This window comes from Cetorhinus maximus, chromosome 17 (assembly GCF_964194155.1).
Source record: "Cetorhinus maximus chromosome 17, sCetMax3.hap1.1, whole genome shotgun sequence".
NCBI classification, from domain to species: Eukaryota; Metazoa; Chordata; class Chondrichthyes; order Lamniformes; family Cetorhinidae; genus Cetorhinus; species Cetorhinus maximus.
The window spans coordinates 54,932,597-54,950,447 of NC_135895.1; the positions used below are offsets into that span (position 1 = coordinate 54,932,597).

At 43.1% G+C, this 17,851-nt stretch overlaps 1 protein-coding gene across 1 annotated transcript; it reads right to left on the bottom strand.

The window, feature by feature from the left end:
- Positions 1 to 585: 585 nt before the first annotated feature.
- Positions 586 to 16,250, bottom strand: magoh (mago homolog, exon junction complex subunit). The gene is made up of 5 exons (XM_078561228.1): positions 16,089 to 16,250; positions 6,936 to 6,994; positions 5,136 to 5,246; positions 2,826 to 2,908; positions 586 to 917 (listed from the first exon to the last, which is right to left on the bottom strand). The coding sequence occupies exons 1-5, from the start codon at positions 16,174 to 16,176 to the stop codon at positions 818 to 820; spliced, it is 441 nt and encodes a 146-aa protein (XP_078417354.1). The 5' UTR covers positions 16,177 to 16,250; the 3' UTR covers positions 586 to 817.
- Positions 16,251 to 17,851: the final 1,601 nt, after the last annotated feature.

Genomic DNA, 17,851 nt, shown 5'->3' on the forward strand with positions numbered 1-17,851 from the left:
TGGCACAAGAATATGATTCTATTTTCTTTCATATTTCCTCCAGGCCTAGACCACATTTAGTTGTTCCACAACCAAGTATATGCGAGAATTAGTCTCAGTTTACTGTTAGGCAATGTTAAACAATGGCCCATGATTCATTCCTCTGCCATCATGGAAAACAGCTGCTGTACTGGAGCAGCAGCTAGAGAACAGAGTACCTGAGAGGTATGAGTTATTCATAATAAACAATTGGAATCAGCTTTCTATCAAATAACAAACCTTCAAATGTATTGCCTGTTGTTAAAATGGTAACATCAGCAAAGTTTTAATATGACTTCTTCCTGGTTTCTAACCTGAAACTGACAAGACATTTACAACACGTGGTTATTTGATTTCTGGCTATTGCAAAATATTTAAAGCTCAGCACAGTGAATGTAGGCTTGTTTTTATGTCTCATTGCACTATTAGTTTTCACCTACACCTTTTCTTTAAATCTATAACCGGAAGATTATATAGTGATATGAATACATTAGGAAATGGCAACACCATCCACATATCTTTGTGAAATTTTTAATAGCGAAATTCCAGCAAACAAACCACACAAAATTAATTATCCAATTAAATTTATTTTAATATAAAAAGGAAATCAAATATTTTGTGAACAAGATGAAATCGTTATATATTCACATAAAAAAATTACCAAATCTACAATCCACATGAGACAAAGTTAGTTGCTGTAACACATATTGAGTCCAAGTCAATTCAAGCCCTCTTATCTCTTCCCTTTCCGAGTGCGGTCCATCCCTGAATCCATCATCCTTGTGTGAATGCCAAATTCTTAGATAGGCTTGATCTTGAAGTGCAACCCAATGAGACTGAAAACTAGACATTTCAAGTCCTGGACCAGGTAGTAGAATACTCGCAGGCCCTCTGGATCCCTAGATGTAAACATTTTTTTCCCCATTTAGAAAAGGCACAGCAATTAAAATTACAATAGTTTAAAACAAGTTAGCCAAATTTCTATTTACTGAGCTTGAGGAATTAGCTCCACTAGCAGAGCACTCGTTTTGTATGTGTTGGTTAACGGGATTGACACCCACATTCTCTTGGAAATATTGTAAACTGTGGGGAGGATAGTGCAGAATTCCAAATGGATATCGGCAGTTGGTAGAATAGGCAGATAAATGGCAGATGAAATTTAATGCAGAGAAGTTTGAAGTGAATCATTTTGGTAGAAAGAACACAAGAGAGACAATATAAAGGGTACAATTCTAAAGGGGGTACAGGAGCAGAAGGATCTGGATGTGTATGTGCATAAATCATTGAAGGTGCCAGGACACGTTGAGATAGCGGTTAATAAAGCATACAACATTCTAGGCTTTTTTAATAAGGGCATAGGGTACAAAAGCAAGGAAGTTACGTTAAATCTGTAAAAAAATACTGGTTCGGCCTCAACTGGAGTATTGTGTCCAGTTTTGGGCACCACGCTTTAGGAAGAATGTGAAGGCCTGAGAGAGAGTGCAGAACGAGATCGGTTCCAGGGATGAAGAGTTTCAGTTATGCAGTTAGATTGGAGAAATTGGGACTGTTTTCCTTGGAGAAGAGAAGGTTGAGAGAAGCTTTGATAGAGGTATTCATGGATCTGGATAGAATAGGTAGGGAGAAACTGTTCCCATTAGTGGAAGGATCGAGAACCAGAGGCACAGATTTAAGGTAATTGGCAAAAGAAGCAATGGTGACACGAGGAAAAATATTTTCATGTAGCGAGTGGTTAGGATCTGGAATGCACTGCCTGCAAGTGTGGTGGAGGAAGGTTTGATTGAGATATTCAAGAGGGAATTGGATTATGAAGAACATGCAGGGCTACAGGGAGAAGGCGAAGGACTGGCACTAAGTGAATTGCTCCTTCAAGGAGCCAGCACAGGCATAATGGGCTGAATGGTCATTTTCTACACTGTAACCATTCTGTAATTCCTCACATAAAAATATAGTAGCATAGTGCCTTTATAACAGGACTAGTGATCCAGGGGCTTGGACTAATGCTCTGGAGCCATGATTACAAATTTCAGTTGTGGAATTTAAATTAAGTTAATAAATTGGAAACTAAAAGCAAATGGCAGATGAAATTTAATGCAGAGAAGTGTACTGGTGACCATGTAACTCCTGCATTGTCGCTAAAACCTTATCTGGTTCACTAATGCCCTTTGGGCAATGAAACCTGTTGTCCTTACTTGGTCTGGCTTATATGTGACCTACAGCAATGTGGTCAACTTAACTGCCCTCTGATATGGACTAACATGCCATTCAGTTATACCAAACCCCTACATTAGGGGCTGGGCAGCAAATGCTGGCTTTGCCACAGCACATGAACGAAGAAAAAATCTATTTTATGTCTTCACATTTTGATTTATCTCTCCTAATAGGCTATGACTATTTTCTTCTAAAAACACTGACTCATTTTGGGATGCATTTCTAGATGCAGTGGACTTTTTCATTAAAGTGGCCATTTTCATATGTGGATCTGAATCAAATTAGCAAGCTGTTTGGCTGTTGGTGAATCACAGCCAAACATAAGCTTGTCTCCAGTCATGGACTTTACAGGGTGCCAATTGATAGTGCTCATGAGAAGGGTATAAAGCGGATTTTCTTATCTTTAGCACAGGGATGCTGACACCAATTGCAGCAGCCCAATTGTCACACCGGCTGATCATAGGTATAGGCATTTTACTTTTATAAGTATATGGTTATTAACGCAAAACATAAAACCAAATCATTAGAGAAATATATTGTTCTCCACAGCTGATTTATTTTTGTAGTTTTTCCACTCCTACCAAAATTACACTTACTTGGATTGATTTACATCAATTAGAGACCCAATCTTTGATGTTGTAAATGAAATATGTTCATCTCCTATTACAATCTCCAGCTCCTGTTATAAACAAAATATGAAGATGATTATTTGCAGATTTAAGGTGGTCCCATCTCAAGCACACACAGCACAAAATATGAATTTCTTCAAACGTTCTGTACTGACATCTTCTGATGATTGATTGCAAATTTTTAGACAAATTCTGTGTTAACTCCATCACAATTAAACAGTAACTTGCAGCACCCAACTTAATAATTTAGGGGAGGCGGTGGTGTAGTGGTATTGCCAGTGGACTGGTAATCTAGAGGCCCAGAGTAATGCTCTGGGGACCTGGGTTTGAATCCCGCCACGGCAGATGGTGGAATTTGAATTCAACAAATACTTGGAATTACAAGTCGAATGATGACCATGAAACCATTGTCGATTGTTGTAATGTCCTTTAGGGAAGGAAATCTACCATCTTTACCTGGTCCAGCCTACATGTTGACTCTTAAATGACCTCGAAGGGCAATTAGGGATGGCCAATAAATACTGGGCAAGCCAGCGACACCCCACATTCCATGAACATATGTAAAAAAAACTGCTAATGAAGGTTATAGATATTAGCCTAAGTTCAGTGGTAGCACTCTTGGTTTTGAGTCAAAAGATTTTAAAACCAAGTCAGCCTCCAAAAACCTGAGTATATATAATCTAGGCTGATACTTCAGTGCACAGAGGAAGTGCTGATTGTTGAAAACATCATCTCCCAAATGAGACATTAAACAGATGACCTGTATGTTCTCTCAGGCAGGTGTGAAAGATTCCCATGGCACTGTTCAAAGAGAAGTGGAAGAGCTCTTCCAGCATCCTGACCAACATTAAACTCTCAACCATTATCTCTAAAAACAAATATGATTATCTGGCCATGACAGGGTTCTTGCATCTGCCGGCTATGCAATTGGACAGTGTGTGCGTATGGAAGTTCATAAAGGTAGAAGAGAGCTCAAGCTGGGTCTCACTGGCACATGCATTGAATTTGATGATATGTCTGCGGATGATGTCACCGAGGCCCAGCATGACGATGTGGAAGAGGAGAGGACCACCAATGGATCCTTGGAAATTAGGCACTTCTTTAGTGTTTAAGACAACACTGTCAATAAAGGAGGAATTTATATAATGCCTTTCATGACCTTAGGACAGTTGAAAGTGCTTTATAAAAAAGGAACACTTCATTTTCTAAGTGTAGCCACTGTTATAATGTAGGAAAAACGGCAGTGAATTTGCACACAGCAAGGGCTCACAAACAGCAATCTGACAATTGCCAGTATTTTTTAAAACGATGTTGGTTGCGAGATAAATATTGGCCAGGACACTGAAAATAGTGCCATGGGATCTTTGACATCCAAAAGATGGCATCTCCGACAGTGTAGCACTCTCTTAGTACTGCACTGGAATGTCAGCCTAGATCTTGTGCTCAAGTCTCTGGAGTTGAACTTGAACCATCAGTCTGCTGACTTAGAGGTGAGAGTTCTACCACTGAGGTACATCTAATGCATGTTATGGTAGGCATTAACAATAGTGGCAAAATGGAATCCAAGTGTATTTCCGATTAGTAAATAAAATGATAGACAACCATCATTGGGCATGTAATCTCAATACTCATTTTTGCATGCTGTATGCATGTGCACTATAATATTTTTGTGCTGGTAAAATGAAATTGTGTGAGTCAGTGCACTCAGCAATCACTCTAATGAAGTTAAAGAACTGCTGGTCAAAAACCACATTAAGATGTGCTATGTCTCATAAATTAATGCCAGAATTCCAAACTTTGATGAAGAGAAATACCCGTAAAATTTCACACTGAACGGTGAGACATATTGCATAAATATACAAGTAAAATATATTTAATAGCAATGTGTGAGCGTATGCAAAGCATTTTCTACAAACTTGAATATATGTTGTTAAAGCAGTGTCACCATAGCCACATCTATGTCTAGTCACCAGTTTCTACTGGATATAACACTCAAGTCTAACAAAGAATGGCCAAGCAGGCCCCTCTAGAAGTGTATTCGAATGTAGATTAGAGCCTTCAGAAGTGAAAATTTGTTAAAAAAATCTCTCAAAATACAGTATAATTTACAGACTGTTTTATCCATGACACCTTCATCTTTAGTTGATTGGAATCTATCCTCACATTTTCTGGTGAGCTCAAGAACTGTTGCCAAGTGGTGCATTGTTTTCTGAAACGATATTCTATGATATGCATGCTTCCTCTTTATTTCTAATAAACTAAGGGTAAAATACTGACCTGTCGTCCCACCCGGTCAGGTGGGGGCCACAACGCATCGTCTTCCTTTGTGATTTCACTGTCTTCTATGATTCGCTTTAGTTCTTCCATAACACTTTTATGGACATATGCCTATAACAATCATACAATCACTAACTGGCATTTCACAAGAAAGTATAAAACTACATAAATTACAAAACAAGTTAGTTTTTTTTTATTCATTCATGGGATGTGGGTGTCGCTGGCTAGGCCAGCATTTGTTGCCCATCCCTAATTGCCCTTGAGAAGATGGCGGTGAGCTGCCTTCTTGAACCACTGCAGTCCATGTGGTGTAGATACACCCACATTGCGGTTAGGAAGGGAGTTCCAGGATTTTGACCCCAGCGATAGTGAAGGAACCATGATATATTTCCACATCAGAGTGGAGTGGCTTGGAAGGGAACTTCCAAGTGGCGGTGTTTTCATGTATCTGCTGTCCTTGCCTTTCTAGCTGGTAGCGGTCGTGGGTTTGGAAGGTGCTCTCTAAGGAGTTTTGGTGAGTTTCTGCAGTGCATCTTGTAGATGGTACACACTGCTGCCACTGTGCGTCGGTGGTGAAGGGAGTGAATGTTTGTGGGTGGGGTGCCAATCAAGTGGGCTGCTTCATCCCAAATGGTGTCAAGCTTCTTGCGTATTGTGGGACCTGCGCTCATCCAGGCAAGTGGAGAGTATTCCATCACACTCCAGACTTGTGCCTTGTTGATGGTGGACAGGCTTTGGGGAGTCAGGGGGTGAACTGATCGCCAAAGGATTCCAAGCCTCTGACCTGCTCTTGTAACCACAGTATTTATATGGCTAGTCCAGTTGTTTCTGGTCAATGGTAACCCCCAGGATGTTGACAGTGGGGGATTCAGCGATGGTCATGCCATTGATTGAAAAGAGGAAACAGTTAGATTCTCTCTTGGAGATGGTCTTTGCCTGGCACTTGTGTTGTGCAAATGTTACTTGCCACTTGTCAGCCCAAGCCTAGATGTTGTCCAGGTCTTGCTGCATTTGGACTTGGACTGCTCCTGTATCCGAGGAGTTGCACATGCTGCTGAACAACGAGCAAACATCAGCGAACATCCCCACTTCTGACCTTATGATGGAAGGAAGGTCATTGATGAAACAGCTGAAGTTGGTTGGGCCTAGGACATTATCCTGAGGAACTCCTGCAGTGATGTCCTGGAGTTGGGATGACTGACCTCCAACAACCACAGCCATCTTCCTTTGTGCTAGGTATGACTCCAACCAGCAGGGAGTTTCGCCTGATTCCCATTGATTTTGCTAGGGCTCCTTGGTGCCACACTCAGTCAAATGTTGCCTTGATGTCAAGGGCATTCACTCTCACTTCACCTCTGGAGTTCAGCTCTTTTGTCCATTTTTGAACCAAGGCTGTAATGAGGTCGGGAGCTGAGTGATCCTGGCGGAACCCAAACTGAATATCAGTGAGCAGGTTATTGCTAAGCAAGTGGTGCTTGATGACCACTTCCATCAGTTTACTGATAACTGAGAGTAGATTGATGGGGCGGTAATTGGTTGAGTTGGATTTGTCCTGCTTTTTGCGTACAGGTTATACTTGGGCAATTTTCCATCTTGCCAGGTAGGTGTCAATATTGTAGCTGTACTGGAACAGCTTGGCTAGGGGCGTAGCAAGTTCTGGAGAACAAGTCTTCAGTATATCCAATCTCAGGTCAGAAGCCATTTTACTATCTAAATGACATCCATTTTGAATTCAACCGTCAGAATTAATCGAGTTTTCTCCAACTCACAATATAAAGATGAAAATTAAAGCATGCTTACCTCCTTCCTAATCATGACGTCATTTTTGTAGTTGCTGTTATTTGCATATCTGAGTTTGCCTGTCAATCAAGTGAAAAACAAGTTTAATTTGTATCATTGGTTAAAGGTATTAAAACATAACACCAGCTACCAATTCACTTGTTACTTACTGTCTTATATTTTTTCTCTTTCTCTGATCACCATAACATTCATCCCCTGCATTTATGACAGACCATCAATGCTGAAAATAGAGATTCTGCTGCTAGGTAATGTTGCATCAGTGATGGGTTTATTTTGAAAGATGAAACCTGAAGCATGTAGTTTCTTCAGCAGAAAAGTGAAAATCTTTGACGCACTTAGCCTTGGAAGCTATGAAGTGATGAAATTCCAATCCATTCCACCCTGCCCCCACCTCCTAATCCGATCAATTTTTTTCTGTCCTTGCCTGAATATGTTCACTCCTCATTGGTGCAATGTTCCATAGTTGCTGGTCACCCATCAATTTCAAGGGGGCATCTTTCACATGTAAACCTGCACAGTGAATGTCAGCAAACTATTTGACCATCGTCATCACAGCCAAGCCTGATGCTGTCTGTGTCAAACATGCACACAAGTGCACTTTTCTGCAGGGATAGCTGAATGCCAGAAAAAAGCAGGAATTTTGATTCTTCCATCCTCCCTAACTCAAAGGTATGGAAGACAAGTACAATTTGCTGTCTGCTTGGTAACTCAGCCAAAACCAGGAAATCAGATGGTCAGACAATTTTGTCATGCATCCATTCAGATAGTACAAATTTACATTTAAAAGATATATAATGGGGAAAGAATGGATCCTATTGATGGAAGATGCTATAGCTTTAGTTTAAAAGCCTTCAGCAGAAAATCTGGAGCCTGGGAACTCCTGGTCTTCATGGTACGACTACTCACTACCTTGGTGATCTGAGGGGGAGCAACACACTGTAAAATCATAAAAATGCCACTAAGATTCCACCGCAATAATATCTAACTTCCAATGCTAACCCCCTCAATCTTTTTCTGATAAAGAAGCTGCATGACAGGATTGTTAAAAAAAAACAGAAAACGCTGGAAAAACTCAGCAGATCTAGCAGCATCTGTGGAGAGAGAAACAGAGTTAATGTTTTGAGTCTGTATGATCTTTCTTCAGAGCTCTTCAATTATCCAGGTGGTTTTAGGGACAGCGAGGTAATAAAATTAAGATACTGTAAGAAAATCCGCTTGCTCTGTCTTGGTGGGCGTACTGACCAATAAACAAAATTTTAGTAATCTTAATTATGGTTTATAGCTGTTTTACATACATGGCAGAATAAGATATAAAATGAATGCAGGGGCAAGAAATTAACACCCCTCAAAATAAGCTCTACCAAAAGCAAATACTAGTTTTAACTCTGATGAGACAATGACAAATTGTTATACCAGATGGCCTCCTATGAGATTCCCAACATTTGGCAGTTCCCTGAAGGCATCATTAGTAAGTTCATGTAATTTGTTTGCATTGTTAATTTGAGCATATTTGTCTTATTTTAACATCAAGTTTCTCATATGCATTTGCTGCATGTTAAACACAGATCATCCATTTTCAGCAGTTATTCACCAAGGTTTCTTCAAGTTTCAATTCAAAACAACTTCTTACAAGAGTCATCTCACCAGGGCTTCATCACCCTTAACTGCAGAGAAAAGGAATTTATTTAGAGCCCATTACAGTCCTCAAAGGGAGGAAGAAACTTTGGTAGAAGGATTAGAGGGGACATGAGGAAAAATGTTTTCACCCAGAGGGTGGTGGGCACCTGGAATTCACTGCCTAAATTGGTGGTTGAGACTGAAACATTTAAAAGGTATCTGGATCTGCATCTAAAGTCCTGTAACCCGTAAGACTACCAGGTGCTGGAAAGTGGGGTTAAAATGAGCGGCTAGTTTCTTTTTTTTCTTTTTTTGGCCGGCGCAGACACGATGGGCTGAATTGCCTCTTTCTGTACCATAACTTTTCCATGGTTCTAATTGTAGATTGATTGTAGAACTGATAATTCCTTAAAATTATTGGGAGGGAGGAAGGTTGACTTCCACAGAAATGAGGTCCAGAAACAAAGCAGCAGGTCTGCCAAAGGCCACAAGTGATCCAAACTTTATCGTCTTTCATACACTGATTTACATCATCTTCCAGTCTAAGGATTAGACCCCAATGTTAACTTAGCCCAGCACTTCTGGCCATTCACCCAAATCTGCAGGCATATATATCAAGCCAAAGAAAATAACATTCAATTTTGTGACACACCATCATTTGGCATTTTTTGTTCTAATCAATAACTTATTTGTTAGATTGATATCAATATGGCAACTCATTTGGATAAGGAAACAAACTGCAGAATCTTCTAGCCGATCTTCCCCGCAAGCTATGTGATGTTTCAAATTTTCTGCCCAGAAATGATATTGTAGCACATTAAACAGTCATATTTTATTGGAAATTAAACCTACACACAGAATACTTTTACGTGGAGGAGCAAAGAGTGGGTTCATTTCTTCTGGGTCAGCTTTGTTGGTCAGTTCTGGGGTTTGGAGGGATGTTGTAATTATTTCCTCCTGGGTAAGTTTGGATGTAATAAATATAAAATATATGCATATATACATACAAATGCACCCCATGCCATCAAAAGGACAACTTGCAATTCTGTGGCACCTTTGACAAGGTACTTTAAAGGAACATTAACAAAATTTGACACCTCACCACATAGGGAGCTATAATGGACAGGTGATAAAAAATCTGATCAAAAAGGTAGATTTTAAGGAGTGTCTTAAAGGAGGAGAGAAAGCTAGAGAGGCAGAGATGTTTAGGGAGGGAATACAAGAGCTCAGGACCTTGTTAGCTGAAAGTGTGGCCACCAGTGACGCAGCAATTAAAATCAAGGTTGCGAAAGAGGCCAGGATTGGAGAAGTACAGAGATCTAAGAGGGTTGTAGGACTTGAGGAGGTTACAGAGATAGGGAAAAACAAGGCCATGGAGGAATTTGAAAACAAGGATGAGAATTTTAAAATCAAGGTACTGCCAGACCAGGAGCTAAACAAGAGCTTGCAAAAAAGTGTATAGAACTTATAGAAAGGATGTGATTGCACTGGAGGGGGTGCAGAGGAGATTCACCAGGATGTTGCCTGGGATGAAACATTTAATTATGAAGAGAGGTTGGATAGACTTGGGTTGTTTTCGTTGGAGCAGAGAACACTGAGGGGTGACCTGATCTATGTGTCCAAGATTATGAGGGGCATGGACAGGGCGGATAGAGAGCAGCTGTTCTCCTTAGTTGAAGGGTCAGTCACGACGGGATACAAGTTCAAGGTGAGGGGCAGGAGGTTTAGGGGGGATGTGAGGAAAAACTTTTTTACCCAGAGGGTGGTGACGGTCTGGAATGCGCTGCCTGGGAGGGTGGTGGAGGTGGGTTGCCTCACATCCTTTAAAAAGTACCTAGATGAGCACTTGGCATGTCATAACATTCAAGGTTATGGGCCAAGTGCTGGTAAATGGGATCAGGTAGGTAAGTCAGGTACAAAATAAAAACAGAATTACCTGGAAAAACTCAGCAAGTCTGGCAGCATCGGCGGAGAAGAAATCAGTCAACGTTTCGAGCCCTCATGGCCCTTCAGCAGAACTGAAGCATAGTTTCAACAAGGGAGAAATATAAATTGGTTTAAGGTGGGTGGGGGGGAAGAGACACATTGAGGGTGTGGTGTGAGCAGATAATCAAAAGATGTCAGAGACAAAAGGGTCAAAGAGGTGTTGAAGGTGGTGGTCTTTGTCTGAGAAAAGTGCTAATTAAGAATGCAAGACAGGATATTCAAAGTACAGCTCTAGTGGGGGTGGGGTGGAAAGACTAAAGGTTTTAGTTTTAGATTTAAAAATAATGGAAATAGGTGGGGAAAGAAGAATCTATATAAATTATTGAAAAAAAAGGCGGGTGGGGGAGGGAAAGAAACGGGGTGGGGATGGGGGGAGGGGGAGTTTAAGATCTAAAGTTGTTGAATTCAATATTCAGCCCAGAAGGCTGTAAAGTGCCTAGTCGGAAGATGAGGTGCTGTTCCTCCAGTTTGCGTTGGGCTTCACTGGAACAATGCAGCAAGCCAAGGACAGACATGTTGGCAAGAGAACAGGGTGGAGTGTTAAAATGGCAAGCGACAGGGAGGTTTGGGTCTTTCTTGCGGACAGACCGCAGGTGTTCCGCAAAACGGTCGCCCAGTTTGCGTTTGGTCTCTCCAATGTAGAGGAGACCGCATTGGGAGCAACGAATGCAGTAGACTAAGTTAGGGGAAATGCAAGTGAAATGCTGCTTCACTTGAAAGGAGTGTTTGGGCCCTTGGACGGTGAGGAGAGAGGAAGTGAAGGGGCAGGTGTTGCATCTTCTGCGTGGGCATGGGGAGGTGCCATAAGTGGGGGTTGAGGAGTAGGGGGTGATGGAGGAGTGGACCAGGGTGTCCCGGAGGGAACGATCCCTACGGAATGCCGTCAAGGGGGGTGAAGGGAAGATGTGTTTGGTGGTGGCATCATGCTGGAGTTGGCGGAAATGGCGGAGGAGGATCCTTTGAATGCGGAGGCTGGTGGGGTGATAAGTGAGGACAAGGGGGACCCTATCATGTTTCTGGGAAGGAGGAGAAGGCGTGAGGGAGGATGCGCGGGATATGGGCCGGACACGGTTGAGGGCCCTGTCAACGACCGTGGATGGAAAACCTCGGTTAAGGAAGAAGGAGGACACGTCCGAGGAGCTGTTTTTGAAGGTAGCGTCATCAGAACAGATGCGACGGAGGCGAAGGAACTGAGAGAATGGGATGGAGTCTTTACAGGAAGCGGGGTGTGAGGAGCTGTAGTCGAGGTAGCTGTGGGAGTCGGTAGGCTTGTAATGGATATTGGTGGACAGTCTATCATCAGAAATTGAGACAGAGAGGTCAAGGAAGGGAAGAGAAGTGTCAGAGATGGACCATGTGAAGATGATGGAGGGGTGGAGATTGGAAGCAAAATTAATAAATTTTTCCAGGTCCCGACGAGAGCATGAAGCAGCACCGAAGTAATCATCGATGTACCGGAGAAAGAGTTGTGGGAGGGGGCCGGAGTAGGACTGGAACAAGGAATGTTCCACATACCCCATAAAGAGACAGGCATAGCTGGGGCCCATGCGGGTACCCATAGCCACACCTTTTATTTGGAGGAAGTGAGAGGAGTTAAAGGAGAAATTGTTCAGTGTGAGAACAAGTTCAGCCAGACGGAGGAGAGTAGTGGTGGATGGGGATTGTTGGGGCCTCTGTTCAAGGAAGAAGCTAAGGGCCCTCAGACCATCCTGGTGGGGGATGGAGGTGTAGAGGGATTGGACATCCATGGTGAAGAGGAAGCGGTTGGGGCCAGGGAACTGGAAATTGTTGATGTGACGTAAGGTGTCAGAGGAATCACGGATGTAGGTGGGAAGGGACTGGACAAGGGGAGAGAGAAGGGAGTCAAGATAACGAGAAATGAGTTCCGTGGGGCAGGAACAGGCTGACACGATCGGTCTGCCAGGACAGTTCTGTTTGTGGATTTTGGGTAGGAGGTAGAAGCGGGCCGTCCGAGGTTGGGCGACTATCAAGTTGGAAGCTGTGGGAGGAAGATCTCCAGAGGAGATGAGGTCAGTGACAGTCCTGGAAACAATGGCTTGATGTTCTGTGGTGGGGTCATGGTCCAGGGAGAGGTAGGAGGAAACGTCTGCGAGTTGACGCTCAGCCTCCGCGAGGTAGAGGTCAATGCGCCAGACAACAACAGTACCACCCTTGTCAGCGGGTTTGATGACAATGTTGGGGTTGGACCTGAGAGAACGGAGTGCAGTGAGTTCAGAGAGAGACAGATTAGAATGGGTGAGAGGAGCAGAGAAATTGAGACGGCTAATGTCACGCCGACAGTTCTCAATGAAAAGATCAAGAGAAGGTAAGAATCCAGAGGGAGGGGTCCAAGTGGAGGGAGAATATTGGAGGTGGGTAAAAGGATCCGTTGAACGGGGAGAGGACTCCTGCCCAAAGAAGTGAGCACGGAGACGAAGACGGCGGAAGAAGAGTTCAGCATCATGCCGAGCCCGAAATTCATTGAGATGAGGGCGTAAGGGTATGAAACTAAGTCCTTTGCTGAGCACTGAACGTTCAGCATCGGAGAGGGGAAGGTCAGGGGGTATAGTGAATACGCGGCTGGGACTGGGATTGGAAGATGGGGTGAGGACGGAGGGACAAGCAGGGGTGGAGGGTCCCCGATGGGTGTTGGAGTCGATGAGTTGTTGGAGCTTGCGTTCCTTAGCACTTGAGAGAAAGAGAAAAAGTTTCTTGTTGAGGCGACGGATGAGGCGAAGAATAAAATGAAACTGGGGGCACGCGCAGCTTTGAAAAAGGGTGCGGCGGTGCTGCTGGAGGGAGAGGTCGAGTGTGTTCATATGGCGGCGCATGGCACTGAGTGTGGATCTCAGAATGCGACGGGAACAGCAGTCCGAGAAACGTTTTATGTCCCGGAGATACCTGTAATCCTGGGTGGGTTCGAAACAAGAGGGATGGAATTTCAGTTGAAATCCACGTGGGGTGAGTCGGAGACGGAGACAGTCACTGAGAAAGGAGATATGGCTGTGAAAGCGGGTTTTAGTAAACACCTTGTCAAACACCAGGAGAGAAATGGAAAGCAATGAAGGTGAGCAGGGCAGAAGAGACAGTCAGAAATCCTGTCGGAGGACAGAACCATACTTCTTCCAAGAGGGCATTTTTTTGAAGAGAGGTGGCAGTCAATCAAACACAAAGATAAAAACAAAAAGCTAAAAGCTACTGCGGATGCTGGTAAGTCAGGTGTTTCTTACATGTCGGTGCAGACTCGATGGGCCGAAGGGCCTCTTCTGCACTGTGTGATTCTGCGAACAGAGTAGTACATCTAGTGAGAGTCACAAGAGGAGATGTAATTCACTTGCAGGGAAAACAAAAAAAGCTAGAAGTCACTAATCATTAATAAATCAAATAGGGAATTCGGGAGAAATGTCTTTACCCAGAGACTGTTTAGGGTGTCGAGCTTGCTACCCCAAAGAGAAGCTGAGGCAAAATTAACAGTCACTTGTCACATGTGGATTGATGAAGGAAAGCCAGCACAGATTTGTTAAAGGTGAATTGTGTTTAACTAATTTGTAGGAATTTTTTGATGAGACAACAAAAAGTAGATAAATGAAGGTAATTGTGGTTGATGTGATGTATATGGACTTCCGAAAGGCATTTGATAAAGTGTGACATAACAGGCTTGTCAGCAAAGTTGGAGCCCATGGAATAAAAGGGACAGTGGCAGCATGGATATGAAGTTAGCTGAGGAACAGGAAAGAGAGAGTGGTGATCAATGGTTGTCTTTCTGACTAGAGAATGATATAGACAGGGGGCACTGCTTTTCTTGATTTATATGAATAAACTAGACCTGGGTTTGCAGGTGATGCAAAGCTTGGAAGTATTGTGAACTGTGAGGAGAACAAAGATAGACTTCAAGAGGATATAGGGAGGCTGGTGGGCTGGGTGTATATATGAAATGAAATTTAATGCAGAGAAGTGTGAAGTGATACATTTTAGTCTGAAGAATGAGGAGAGGTGACATAAAGTAAAGGGTACAATTCTAAAGGGAATGCAGGAGCAGAGGGACCTGGCTGTACATGTGCATAAAGCACTGAAGGTGGTAGAGCAGGGTGAGAAAGTATTTAATAAATTATACTGAATCTTGGGTTTTATAAATAGGGATACAGAGTACAAAAGTGAGTAATTCATGAACCTTCATAAAGCCCTGATTCAACCTTAACGGGAAGATCATGAAGGTTTTAGAAAGGGTGCAGAAAAGATTTATGAGAATGGTTCCGAGGATGAGAAACTTCAGTTACGTGGATAGATTGGCAAAGCTGGGGCTGTTCTTGAAAAAGAGAAGGTTGAGAGGAGATTTGTTAGACCTGTTCAAAATCACGAGGTCTGGATAAACGGGGAGAAACTGTTCCCATCAGCAGAAGGTCGAAAACCGTAAGGTGATTAACAAAAGAACCAGTGGTGACATGAGGAAAAACTTCTTTATGCAACAAGTGGTTTGGATCTAGAATGTACTGCCTGAGTTTGGTGGAGACAGATTCAATTGCAGTTTTCAAAAGGAAATTGCATAATTATCTAAAGAGAAAAGATTTTACAGCTCTACAAGGGAAAAGTGGGGGAGTAGGACTAGCTGAGTTGCAATTGCAAAGAACTGACACAGAGACAATGTGCTGAATGGTCTTCTGTGCTTTATTTAAATTAATTTATGGAATGTGGGTGTTGCTGGCTAGGCCAGCATTTATTGCCCACCCCTAATTGCCCTTAAGGTGGTGTGAGCTGTTTTCTTGAACCACAGCAGTCCATGTGATGTAGGTACATCCACATTGCTGTTAGGGAGGGAGTTCCAGGATTTTGACCTAGCGACAATGAAGGGATGGTGATATATTTCCAAGTCAGGGTGGTGAGTGGCTTGGAGGGGAATCTCCAGGTGGTTGATAGTGGGGGATTCAGTGATGATAATGCCATTGAATATCAAGGGGTGATGAATAGATTCTCTCTTGTTGGAGATGACACTTGTGTAGCACAAATGTTACTTGCCACTTGTCCAAGCCTGATTCTAGTATAGGTACATAAAAGGCACTTGATGAACACATGAGGAAGAAAGAAGCTGAAGGCTAACCTGATAGTGTGATCAAAATGTGTGGGAGGAGGCTTGTGTGGAACATAAACACCAACATGGATGAGATGGTCCAAACGGCTGGTTTCTGTGCCGTAAAGCTGCCAGCAAGGAATACAAACATCCTCAGGCCATTCACATCCTCAGGCCATCACAGCCAAGGGATTAACGTTCAGTAGCATTTGTTTGGGGATACTGATGCTGTTTTAGATCCCGGGAACCTTGAGCTTCAAAGCTGCCTGTTTGTGAGAAAGCTGTGTGCAGGAAGTTGTAAGGTGTGTATCTTTTTACAGTCAGGCAGCTGTACAAGAGGGTGACTACTGCTGCTACACACTGACTCGGAGACATTCAGCAGCAGCGTGAGGCCCGGAAACCTGGGCCCGGCCTTCCCTCCGCCACCTCTTAACCTTCCCTCTCTCCGGGTTCACAGCCGCCCTGGACATTCCGGTCAAACTTACCGTCCGGCCTGAACTCGAACTCCAGGAACTCGTGGCCAAACTTGCCCTTGTGCCCCACATAATATCGCAGATAGAAATCACTCGACATGGTCCCCACGCCGGCCGACGCTGCGTCCTCACGCGTCACGCTGCGTCCTCCCGCGTCACGCTGCGTCCTCCCGCGTCACGCTGCGTCCCGTCCTCATTTTAAGGATTAACAGAAATCCAAGCCATTGCTGGTCAATTGTTATTGGAAAGAAGTGGAAATGTTAAGGCAGTGAAGGGGAAATGGATGGTAACAGGGAAATTGATAATAATGACGGGGAGAAGGGAAGGCTACAGAAACTGTAAGCTTTGGGGAAGAGGGAAGACAATGCCTGAGGATGAAACCGGTAACATCCCATTGGATGGGGAGGAAGGAGTTTTCAGGCATTAGCTGATTTGGATTGGAAAGTGACAGTTTGAACTGTAGAGAAGGAAATGGAGAATGGATGTAGGAGGTAACTATTGGTCAAGTGATAGTGTCGTTGAATTGTTGAACCAAATGTCAGATTGTTTTTTTTATTGAATTAAAGATCTATTAATACTTAAGTTTAAAAAGTACTTAAATGAATAATTTCAAATGTAAAAGTCCAAATTTCACACACAATGGTCTTGGATTCCCTCCCCTAGAAACAACATCAATTATGTCTTCAATGTTGGTATCTTATCTTCAGGCTTTCATATATTCCTCTTCTCCCACTGACCTGAGTATAAGAATCTGTATACTTACAACTTAAGTTATAAAGTTCATGCAAATATTTGTTTTCATATAAGAATAGAAGTCAGCCATTTAGCCCTTTGAGCCTGCTCTGCCATTCAATAAGATAATGGCTGATACTGAACCTCAAAACCACCTTCCCGAAGTGTCCCCACGTGCTTTAATTCCCTTAGTGTCCAAAAATATATCCATCTCTGTCTTGAATGGACTCAACAACTGAGCCTCCACTGAAGTGACTGGTGTGGGGACCATGTTGAGTGATTTCTATCTGAGGTATTCCTCTGGGATAGAGATGATGTTGAGTTGTCAATTTTTTGGGGACTGTGCCAGCGCATCTGAAGCTGTTGATCAGCTTTGCAAGTTTTTTTTTTGGTTGGCATATCACAGAATCTTTACAGAGCAGAAGGAGGCCCTTCGGCCCATCAAGTCTGCATTGGCTCTCTGAAAGAGCGTTCTGCCTAATTCCACTCCCCAGCCTAATCGTCATAACCTTGCACATTTTTTTCTTTTCAGATAGCCATTTTTGAACCCTTTTGAATACGTTGATCAAACCTGCCTCCACTACCCTCTCAGGAAGTTCGTTCCTGATTCCAACCACCCTCTGGTGAAAAAAAATTTCCTCCCATCACTTTTACTCCTTTTGCTAATTATTTTGAATCTGTGTTCTCTAGTTCTTGATGTTCCCTTGAGCGAAAACAGTTTCTCACTACTTACCCTGTCCATACCCCTCAGGATCTTGAATACCTCTATCAAGTCTCCTCTCAGCCTTCTTTTCTTCAAGGAAAGCGGCCCCAACCTCTCCAATCTGACCTCATAGCTATTGTTCTTTATCCCTGAAATCATTTTTGTGAATTTCCTCTGTACTCATATCCTTCCTCAAGTATGGTGCCCAGAGCTGGGCGCAGTACTCCAGATGAGGCCCAACTAGTGTCTTATACAAGTTCAACGTGACCTCCTTACTCTTGTACTCACTGCCCCTATTAATAAAGCCTAAGATACTATTTGCTTTATTAACTGCTCTCTC

Excerpts from the sequence above, each read along its gene's own strand:
- magoh (XM_078561228.1), bottom strand. The coding sequence starts at position 16,176 with ATGTCGAGTGATTTCTATCTGCGATATTATGTGGGGCACAAGGGCAAG. Across the intron at positions 5,247-6,935 it reads ACGTCATGATTAGGAAGGAG|GCATATGTCCATAAAAGTGT; the intron begins GTAAGCATGCTT and ends TGATTGTTATAG. Across the intron at positions 918-2,825 it reads ATTGATGTAAATCAATCCAA|GGATCCAGAGGGCCTGCGAG; the intron begins GTAAGTGTAATT and ends GTTTACATCTAG.